The 11590-nt window shown below is 41.5% G+C and overlaps 1 protein-coding gene and 1 long non-coding RNA gene across 2 annotated transcripts; one reads left to right on the forward strand and one right to left on the reverse strand.

Moving 5' to 3' along the window:
* The first annotated feature begins 679 nt into the window (after nucleotides 1-679).
* LOC104099272 (uncharacterized) lies at nucleotides 680-2319 on the forward strand. The gene is made up of 2 exons (XM_009606206.4): nucleotides 680-1038; nucleotides 1548-2319. Exons 1-2 carry the CDS (start codon nucleotides 808-810, stop codon nucleotides 1914-1916), a joined length of 600 nt encoding a protein of 199 aa, XP_009604501.1. The 5' UTR covers nucleotides 680-807; the 3' UTR covers nucleotides 1917-2319.
* Nucleotides 2320-3529: 1210 nt separating this feature from the next.
* Nucleotides 3530-4305, reverse strand: LOC104099273 (uncharacterized). Its single transcript, XR_011411786.1, has 2 exons — nucleotides 4058-4305; nucleotides 3530-3965 (listed from the first exon to the last, which is right to left on the reverse strand). It is a non-coding gene; the product is annotated as an uncharacterized lncRNA (long non-coding RNA).
* Between the last annotated feature and the right edge of the window lie 7285 nt (nucleotides 4306-11590).

The raw sequence follows: 11590 nt of genomic DNA on the forward strand, positions 1-11590 counted from the left end.
CCAGATCTGCAGACCGACGGATACCGCAGCTGAAGACGAACGAATCAGGAAAATAGTTACTATATATGTTTTCTGAAATAACCCTGTAATAGGCAAATAGAAAATACCAAACTGACCAAAATAGCCTCGTCAGTATGTTCTAGTGCTACTTTGGATGACACTGTAACAATTTACAGAGTGAAACAATTTTTTCTTCGACTACAACTTTGTCATGTATGGTTGAATATTTTTAACCATAAAAAGTTGTAATTTATAGCTCTTTTATGTAGCTTGTAACTACACTAAATTTATTTTTACAATATGAAGAGATCATAATGTATGAATTGAAGCAAATAACTAGAAGGTTTGACTCTCTACTTTGAGCGGTGGAAATCGAAGAGAAACCTGCGCCAATTCAGAAAATGCATTCGACCTGCTAAAATCTGTTTATTACTGATAAATTTAGATCTTCTTTTCTTTTACAACTTGGTTATTATCATAACAAATGTGCATGAGAATGGGCATTCTCGTACTTTTATATATGTTTCAACTTCAATTCCAAACTACGTTGTGAACCGCACAAATATCCTGAGGTGCTTATATAGTTAAACCGTAACTGTCCAACAAAGAAACAACACCAAACACAGAAATTCTAGGATCCCTTTTTTATCGCTTCTCTTGTATATATATACAGCAAAAGAAGCTTCATTTGTTCGCAACGTCTCTCTTAACAACTCGCCCTGCATTGCAGGGAGGGCAAATTAAATCACATTAACGTCGTTGGACAGAGCGTAGCCAATTTATTTCGTGGAACATCTCCTCAAAAGAATGACGGAGGAAGAGGTAATCAACACCACAATCACCACCACCAACAACAATAAATCTCCACTTAATGATAACATTGACAAACAACCACAATTAAGTGTCAATGGTAATAACGGAGAGAAAACAATCAATACCAAGGAGAAGAAAAAGCAAGGTGCTTTCAGCTTCCTCAGAGCTGCATCGCTCAAGCTGCGCCGTCGATCTATTGATCTAAAGCATCAGAAAATTTCTCAGGTACGCCTACAGAAATCCAACATTTATATGTGCACGTACATTTTATGCATCATAATCATCTGACTACATAATTTTGATTATCGACATTGCAAACTCTTTTAATACTGTACCTTTTTAACACCAATATTTCATTCTGGTTTGGTCGACAAATCGCTTTCTTTATAGGAGGAAGATGAACTAATTCTTAGCTTTTACATAAAAATCGGCCGAAAATATATTAAGCATATGTATATATGTCAATTCAGAGGCGGAACTAATCTATTAGGTGCAGGTTCGGTCGTATACCTAATCACTTTTGTTTAAATATTGTATTTGTACTAGAAAATTCATTATATATGTATAAATATTTAACTGCGAACCTTGTAACTAAGATGAGCTATGAATTTGGCAAATTCAAAACATAAAAACTTCAAATTCCGCCTCTGTGTCATTCTAGTTCTGTCACCAAAACGCATATTTTACGTATCATATTCTAACATCCGGTTGATTTTAAATTCTGAATACTAAAGGAAGCGGTGCCTACTGTGGATTCAAAAGGAGATAATTGGAAGAAGCTGGTGGGCTCAATGAGGCCTTTACATCTCCAAGACAATCAATCACCGCCAACCACCCACCAGCCGCCGCCGGTGAAATCTCCGTCGCCGACGGTAGAATGCTGTGAAAATGTGTCATCTCCATCACCTTCCACTTCCTCCGCGGGAACCATGAGTCAGTATGCTTCAGCAAATAATCTCCAAGAACTCTACGGTGAAAGCAGCGACGATGAAGAGGAAGATCCGGACCAGGTATTTGATGCAATTGGAGCAGACGAGATGATTGATGCAAAAGCAGAGAATTTCATAGCTCAATTTTACGAACAAATGAGGCGTCAACAATGATGGCAACTCATCAAACACATACAAGGCATGCACGTAAACGTCTAATTTCATTTCATTCATTTTGTAGTATTAATTATTTAATTAATTTTTGCAAAGGCATTATATCTCAGAAATAGTGTAGAAATGTCTCTGCCTTTTGCTCTGATGTCTCTTAGGTTTTTACTGATTAGCTCCAAAGGGAGCAGGTTTTTCTCTACCTTTATAACTTACACTTCGTTTGGAACAAAGAAAATAGTGAAAGAAAAAGAAGGAAAATTAAATAAGTATATTGAATTCTTTCATTATGTTTGTTCTAAATGTGCCTACGGAAAATGCAATGGATTACATTGTAATGAAGGAATATGTATCTGAATGCAAGAGCATTTTTTTGTTAAGATATAAAAGTTGTACTCCTATTTTATTACATACGTATTTCGACATCATTCTCTCTCTAATTTTACGAGGCTTTTTCCCTTTAAACTACTCCGATATAGCAACCAAATAAAGATAAACTAGAGATAAGTTGATACAAATGTCCAAGGCCGATTTTATGACATGTTAAGTTCGTAATATAAAAATAGAAAGTTAAAAAAGGTTAACGTCTTTCTATTCTTTACATACCATTGGGTAACGAATCGTAAAGGCTCAACTCTATAATTGTCCAATCCTAAGTACCAAATGGGTGAATAGAACGAAACGAAAATTAAGAAGAGTTTAGAACGAAAATAAATGTATAACTTTCTAAGCTTTGAGTTCATATAGGTTAACTGAAGAAAAAAGTAGAAGAGAGTGATTAGTACTTTGAGGTAAATTTCTTCCAAATTCCTCAACACTTGATCACGTTTACCTCTGAACTTTCTCCATTTCTTTTCCTTCATATATATTTTCTCATATATCCAGGCACAAGAAAAGAAATTCCATGGAATTACGTTTTTTTTGCTTTAGGAAATTCAGGTCCCAAACTGGGCCTTAATGTATCATGCGATTCGAGTCCGACTTTGTTTTGCAGTCCATTAATGAAGAGCAATAAGTTATGAGTCAAACTATGTTGATTGATTTACAAACATATGTCCAGTGATAATGTCCCCATCTGCTGACTTAGATGTAAGAGAAATCTAGGAAATGCAACTTCTTCTGTTTCGCTTATAACCTGGCAAACAAATTTAATGCTAAAATCAGAGTTGCCTTTGATCCACCCAATCCATGGCCAGTTTGGTCAACTTGAATTCCCAACCAATTACTAAGAAAAAGGTGGCGAATCAAAATCTTATTCATTGCCAGGTTCAGATCAAATGAGAAACATATTGCAAATATACAGCAAATTTAGCCCAGTGTTGGGTGTAATGATCTTCAATTCGGTTTGTTTGTGAGGGAAAAAAAAAGACTACTGAGATTAATGGCAAATGTCCGTCCATTTTTTTTTTTTAAATTGAGAAAATCACTGCATTTACCAATCAAGTAATGAAGTTAACCTAATAAAGTTACCCATATCTGGAAAAAGGATAAATCAATTTCAAATTTTGACAGAGTTGAACACACAATTTCTGTCAAAACTTGAAATTTGAATTCACTGGCAATTTGAATTCCATGGGTTTGATATGCAAAAGAGGCATGAAACGTCAGAACAATAAATGTTGATAAATGACAGGCAAACAAATTAGAATTTCAATTTGAAAAATGAAGCAAAACATTCTAAGTACTATGAAATTAATTAGACCTGTCACCTCTATGTTTCCCACCTTTCTTTGTAAATTTCTTACAACTTCAGAACTCACAACAGATCATATTGAGAAAAAGAAAAGCACCTTATACAGTAACAATAGCTAATTAATAGCCATGGATGATTTCAGAGCATTTATTCTTGAACCACCTCAGTCCATTCCTAATGGAAGTCTTGAACTTTCCTTCAATAGTATACACTTTGTACTTTGCTATTCTCTTTCGTCTCTTCATCTCTGGATCATTGAATCCCCAGGGCTTAGCTGACGATGAAGTTGCTGCTGCCACCTGGCTCGGCCAAGTTCCCTTGCTCGTTACTACTGGTAGATCCGGTGAGCGAGCCCGACTTCCCTGCTGAGGCGAATCTAAAATTTAAACTTAATAGTTCAACTTTAAGGTTCTTAAAAATTATGAGTTCGAAATTTAATATGCGTAACGCTTACCTGGTTGCTGCTGAACCCTTTTCCGCTTACGATCTCTAGTCTTCGGTCGCCGGAGCACCGGAAACTCGGGCGGAGCTCCTCCATATCTGGTGGTAAGACTAGCTTATAAAAGAGAGCAAAAATATAAATTTGTCAACAGGATATACAGAAGTTCAATGATACATTTGGGAATGTGAAATGGTAATATTGTAATAGGAATAAGGAAGAAGGATTCTCCTACTTTCTTTTTGCTATAGTAATTTTAAAATAAGAGAGGTACCTGTAAGATGGAACAGAACTTTAGCTGTAATGGGGTTGTATTTTTTTTCAGATTAGATTCTGTAATGGTGGTCTCCCAGTACTCGATGACACTTTATTTTTTCTGCCACCATATTTTTAAATTGGAGTGGTATGACTATTTCGTACTATGGTTGCTATAATTAATAAGGACATTTCAAAGTGCCTAGGATTTATGATGTCGTGCCAACCTCGATGTTATCGATCTTGTCACCGGAAATTAATCATCTTTCTCCTTTATTCCAGTTAAGAGAAGTCCACGATTATTCTAGTCATTATTCAAAGGTATCCTAAGTGACGATTAGACAGGAGTATGAGATTTTCATGCACCATAGTGTACCGCCCAGCATATTTTCCGACCGAATTTCACGTTTAAATGGCGGCAAGTCGAGCCAAACTTGGCTGCCAAAGACCAGAAGGTCTTTGGAGGCAACAATCCCACGGGCTATCCGGGCCCTCATGGAAGCCACACTCTCCCAGAAAGAACACATACTTCACAGCTGGGTAGGACCCCAGCCAGCCAGGACAATCATGGAGACAACTATCTATCAGCAAAGTCATGTGCTGCACAGCTGGGTAGGACCACAGTCTGCCTGGGCAATCATGGAGGCAACTATCTGCCAGCAAGAACTGGGGCACAGCAGCTGGACAAGACCATTGGCACATGGGCTGCCAACACAATCATAGAGATCAAATGATGCCAGCATAAAGCAGTGCTACATAGCTGGACGGGTCCACTGTCAGCAACTGTGCAGTAGATATTCATTATACATATAGACATGTATATGTCTTGTTAGAGGGCAGATCTCATATACTTGTATTTCCTTCTTTTGTATATGAAGTAAATCCGAAAATTGGTCTTGGCCTCCCAATCCTTGTGTGTATTTCCTTTCATTAGCTTTCCAACCTTTGAGTTTGTGTGATTGCCTTGGTTCAAGCACGACATTGTATTTATTTCTTGGGTAGGACAGAAGCAGTCAGGCTATCTTGCTGTCCGCACGGAGCCCTTAGAAAACGGTCATGTGACAAGTGGTATTAGAGCAAAAGGTTATTACCATGGCAACTGATGGAGATAATGTTACCTTAGACAACATTCGTGGGAGAGACGAATCACCAACAAGGAGACCGAAACCAAAGAAGAGAGGGACGAGCAAAGCACGAGATCCCGCCATAGTCGTAACAAGTGAGGTGCCAGCTTTTGAGCTACCCCTACAACAAGTTAGTCGTGGTGAAGATTGTGAGGCTTCTGCCTCAAATCTTTTAGACGTGAGAATGGATCTCACCGAGGCTGGTTTAGCTGTATTAAACCGGCGTATTGAAGTTGTTGAACACAACTTCTGCTCACTTGAGTCTACTGTCCTAGATGAGCTAGGAGACGTCAAAGAGACGTTAGATAAAGTGTTCAAGGAGCACAGGGATGGACTGACCAACCTTGAGCTTAAACTGGCCGAGGTTGTATCATCGTTGCACGGGGAAGTTGAATCCCTAAAGCAACAACTGCAGGAAGCAAGGTTAGCTGGTGGCACTGGACATGTAACAGTGCGTGAAACCAAAATCGAGGGCCCAAAACCGAAGGTGTTTAGGGGTGAGCGAAATGCTCAAGATGTAGAGAACTTCATCTGGAAGATGGAAGACTACTTTGAGCACCTCAGCATCATTGATGAGGCTGCCAAGATCTGGGCAGCAACAATATATCTAGCCGACACCGCTATGCTATGGTGGAGGAGGAAGAAATCCGACATAGAGAAGGGAACCTGCTCCATCAAAAGTTGGGAATAATTCAAGTTCAAACTGAAGCGAGAGTTCTACCCCCAAAACGTTGTCAATGAGGCACGTAGGAAGTTGAGAGAGCCTAGGCAAACAACTTCCATTAGTGAGTACGTGAAGGAATTCACTAAACTCATCCTGCAGATTTCGAACATGGAAAGCGATGACTTGCTATTCACTTTCATAGATGGCCTTCAAAATTGGGCCAAATAGGAATTGCAGCGGTGTCAAGTCCAAGACGTCGATGAAGCTATCGCGGTGGCTGAGTCCTTAAATGATTATAGGTCAGAAGCCACAAAGGCAAGGGACACCAACTTCAAACCGGGTGTAGACCATAGATATTGGGACAAGGGCAAGCAAGTTGCTGCCCCTCACTGTAATTCCAACGAAGAAGGCAACAAGGCATCTCATTGGCGCGACCGGTATAACCAAAGGAAGAAGGAATTTGGTCCCCGCAATGGTTGTTACATCTGCAAGGACCCTAGTCATGGTTACAAGGATTATCCTTCTTTAAAGAAACTTGGTGCCTTAATTGCGGCCGAGCGGAGGCTAATAGAGGAGAGAGTCCAAGCTGCTAAACAAGCCGGGGAAGCAGCTCATCTTGGCAACATGATATTGGGCGCGGTAGTAGCATAAAAGCTTGCTGCCCAAGGGAAGCATGGCATTGCCAAACTAGTTCACTCGTTAGGCAACGATGTGATTGGCAAAGAGCCCCGATCGAGGGAGATAGAATCCCTGTTTGTGGATGCAAGATTGAACGGATAGTCTATCTGTATCATGGTGGATATCGGTGCGACACATAACTTTGTGTCCGAAGCAAAGGCTAAGTCACTTGGCCTTGCATTTGGTCCTAGCAGTTCCGTAATGAAGACCGTAAACGCCAATACCACCAACATGAAAGGAGTTGCCCGCTATGTGCAACTCAACTTAGGAGCTTGGCGGGGAAATGTGAGTTTCTTTATCGCTCCCCTGGATGTGTTTGATCTGGTACTAGGGCTGGAATATTGGGATGAAGTGAAGGCCTCCATCTACCCATATCTGAAGCAGATCTACACTTATGACCCGAAGGGTCCATGTGTGGTACCGACAGTTCGGGTGCCACAAGTTGTTAGTTAGTTGTCCGCGATGCAAATCGTGAAAGGCTTCAAGGAAGAAGAAGCCACAGTTTTGGCAGTCAGGACAGGGACTAAGGAGGACAAGGTTGACGAAGCCTTGCCTCCGCGGGAACAACGAGTCATTAAGGAGAAGGACTTCATACCGGGGGAAAAGCCATCTGCCATGGGTTCGTAAATGGCACCTCTAGAGTTGGAGGATTCAACGAAGCAACCGGAAGAGTTGCTTGAGTCGGGGCATTTCAGTCAGTCAAAGGTACCCTTTGGAGACAAGGGTGATGTGGAGCGGGGGCAAATCCAGCCGACCAAAAGTTTTCATAACCCCTTCGGCCGTCGATAAGGAAGTTGAGGCCATTATCAACCATCGAGTGGTACAAGGTGTAGGTCGGGGCAATTCAAGCACCCAATTTCTTTTCCAGTGGAAGGGACAACCACCCGAGAAGGCATCATGGGAAAAATATGAGGCGCTATGGCCGTTCAAAGATCAAGTTCATAATTACTTGAAACTTTGTGGCGCCACGGTCGTCGCCATTTCAAGTGGTGGAGAGTGTACCGCCGAGCATAGTTTTTGACCGAATTTCATGCCTAAAGGGCTGCAAGTCGAGCCAAACTTGGCTGCCAAAGACTAAAAGGTCTTTGCACATGGAGGCAACAATCCCACAGGCTGTCCGGGCCCTCATGGAGGCCACACTCTGCCAGTAAGAACACATGCTGCACAACTGGATAGGACCCCAGCCAGCCAGGACATTCATGGAGGCAACTATCTGCCAGCAAAGGCATGTGCTGCATAGCTGGGTAGGACCACAGCATGTCTGGGCAATCATGGAGGCAACTATCTGCCAGCAAGAACTGGGGCACAATAGCTGGGCAAGACCATTGGCACATGGGCTGCCAACACAATCATGAAGATCATATGATGCCAGCATAAAGCAGTACTACACAGCTGGACAGGTCCACTGCCAGCAACTGTGCAATGGACATTCATTGTATATATAGACATGTATATTTCTTGTTAGAGGGCATATCTCATACACTTGTAATTCCTTCTTTTGTATATGAAGTAAATTCAAAAATTGGCCTTGGCCTCCTATAACGACCCGGCCGATCATTTCGAGAGTTATAACCCTGTTTTCCCTATTCCTACTTCTTTTTGTGTTATTCAGCTATATTATGTTATATCGAGTTAGTTGGTTCGAGTCCGGAAGGAACTCAGAGTGAAATGAGACACTTAGTCTCATAATTAAAAATTTTAAGTTAGAAAAGTGGATCGAATATGGACCTATATATAAACGACCTCAGATTTAAATTTTGATAATTCCAATAGCTCCGTATGGTGATTTTGGACTTAGGAGCGTGTCCGGAATATTATTTGGAAGTCCGTAGAGGAATTAGGCTTGAAATGCCAAAAGTTTTATTTTTGAGAAGTTTGACCGGGGGGGTTGACTTTTTGATATCGGGGTCGGAATCCGATTCCTAAAATTGGAATATCTCTATTATGTCATTTAGGACTTGTGTGCAAAATTTGAGGTTAATCGGACGTGATTTGATAGGTTCCGAAGTTGTTTGTAGAAATTAGAAATTTCAAAGTTCATTAGGCTTGAATTGGGGTGTAATTCATGGTTTTAGCGTTGTTTGAGGTGATTTGAGGATTCGAATAAGTTCGTATGATGTTTTAGGACTTGTTGGTATATTTTGTTGAGGTCTCGAGTGCCTCGGGTGAGTTTCGGAAGGTTAACGGATCAAAAATTGAACTAGAACAGTTGCTGCGATTTCCTTCTGTTGGAAATTGCTTCTGCCCAGAAATCGAAGCCCAGATCGAGCTCAGGGTTGAGGGCCACGATCGAAGCCCAGATCGAGCTCAGGGTCGAGGGCCACGATCGAATCCCAGATCGAGCTCAGGGTCGAGGGGCACGATCGAAGCCATGATCGAGCCCAGAGTCGAGGGCCACGATCGAAGGCATGATCGAGCTCAGGGTCGAGGGCCACGATCGAAGCCATGATCGAGCCCAGGATCAAGAACCAGGAGTGAGGGGCCGGACCGAGGACCAGGATCGAGGACCTCGATCGAAGGCCAAGATCGAGAGCCAAGATCGAGGCAGAACCGAGGATGTCTGGGCAAAATTATAAAAATAGGGACTTCGTCCCATTTGCCATTTTTGACAAATTGGAGCTTGGGAAGAGGTGATTTTTGATATATTTTCAAGAAAAACTTGAGATAAGTCCCTTGTGATTATTTCTACTCCATAATATTGAATTATCATCGAATAATCCGATTAGATTACATGATTTTGAGGTATAAATCAGAGATTGGAACTTAGAAAATTTGGAAATAAGATTTGTAGATTTGAGGGTCGAGTTGAGGTCGGATTTTGGTAAAATTGGTATGGGTAGACTCGTGGTTGAATGGGATTTTGGATTTTGCAATTTTTGTCGGGTTACGAGACGTGGGCCCCACAGGCAATTTTTGAGCCAATTTCGGGTTTTGGTCTAATTTTAAAGCTTTTCTTGTGGAATTCATTCAATTAGCGTATATTGATGGTATTATACTAATTGTGAATAGATTTGGAGCATTTGGAGGCAGAGTCCAGAGGCAAGAGCATTGCGGGGTAGAGATTTGACCGGTTTGAGGTAAGTAACGATTGTAAATCTAGTCTTAAGGATATGAAACCCCGAATTTCATATCATTCTATTATTTTGAAGTGACACACATGCTAGGTGATGGGCATGTGGGCGTGCACTGTTGGGGATTTGTGACTTGGTCCGTCCCGTAGAAACTGTAAAGTTGCATACTTTGTTGAAACCATTTGATACTTATATGTTTTAGAAAGAATTTCTGTAAATTGGGCCGAATGCCATGTTTGGGCCTTGCGCCAATGCTGTTTGGACCCTTAGGGGCTGTTTCTTACCATCCTCTCACTGTTTTGAAAATCTATACTCAGTCATGTTTATATTTGTTTACCGCATAACTCAGTTTTATGACTCTATTTTGATGCATATAAATGTTTTGGGCCGAATGCCCTGTTTTACTGAAATGCCCGAGGGCCTGATTTGTGAGGATGAGTGTGGATCGGGGCTGCCCGCCTGCAGCATACTTTATGACTGAGTGAGGCCGAGGGCCTGATTTGTGAGGATGAGTGTGGATCGGGGCTGCCCGCCTGCAGCATACTTTATTATTATCGCACGTGAGTTTTCCATGCAGATTATAGCGCTTGGGCTGAAGGAGCCCCTCCGGAGTCTGTACACACCCCCAGTGAGCGCATGTACCTACTGAGTGCGAGTGCCGAGTGACGAGTGCCGAGTGCTGAGTGACTGGGAGGCAAGAGTGATTGTGAGGTATGCCCGAGTGGCAAGAGTGATTGTGAGGTATGCCCGAGTGGCAAGAGTGATTGTGAGGTATCCCCGAGTGGCACGAGTGACTGTGAGGTTTGCCCGAGGGGATGTATATGAGTGATGTTTTACCCGAGGGGCTGTTTATGATTTCATCATTTTGCTCAACTTTGCATTGAGCCTTTGTTTGAAAAACTATTGGAAAGATGTCTTTAAATGATCTTTACTGGAACTGGGTTTAAACGAGATGTTTGATTCAAATCCTAATTTTTAAAAGCATGTGGTATTTTACTGAGATTTCCTGATATGAACGTTATATGTTTTATTGCTCGTCACTACTGCTCAGTCTTTATTTATTGTTGTTACTTACTGAGTTGGCGTACTCACGTTACTCCCTGCACCTTGTGTGCAGATTCAGGTGTAGCTGGACACGGTAGCGGTTATTGAGTGTTCTGGTTGCAGATTTTCTTGGAGATAGCAAGGTAGCTGTTTGGCGATCGCAGCCCCTGCTCTTCTCCCTTTTATCTTCCTCTAGTAGTATTTAGCTATTTTCCAGGCTGAGTTAGCCTTGATATTGTTAGACAGATTATAGTAGATGCTCATGACTAGTGGCACCCCGATGTCGGGCTTTTCTTTTCCGCACTTCTATATTTCTTTGATTTGAACTCTTTAAATGGAGGTTTTATGTTAAATAACCTTGAAATTATCTTTGAAATAAAAATATTATTTTATTTTGGAAATGAGTCGGCTTGCCTAGTTCCACGATAGGGGCCATCACGATATGGGTTAGTTTTGGGTCGTGACAGATTGGTATAAAAGCTTAGGTTACATAGGTCTCACGAGTCATGAGCAGGTTTAGTAAAGTCTTGCGGATCGGTACGGAGACGTCTGTACTTATCTTCAGGAAGCTGCAGAACCTTTAGGAAACTCCACATTCTTGAATTCTTGTCGTGCGAATCTGTTGATTCTAGTAACTAAACATCTGTTGTTTCATTCTCTCACAGATGGTGAGGACTTGTGCTACCGGTCAGGAGGGCCAACTACCAGTACC

Source organism: Nicotiana tomentosiformis, chromosome 1, assembly GCF_000390325.3.
Source record: "Nicotiana tomentosiformis chromosome 1, ASM39032v3, whole genome shotgun sequence".
Classification (NCBI taxonomy): Eukaryota; Viridiplantae; Streptophyta; class Magnoliopsida; order Solanales; family Solanaceae; genus Nicotiana; species Nicotiana tomentosiformis.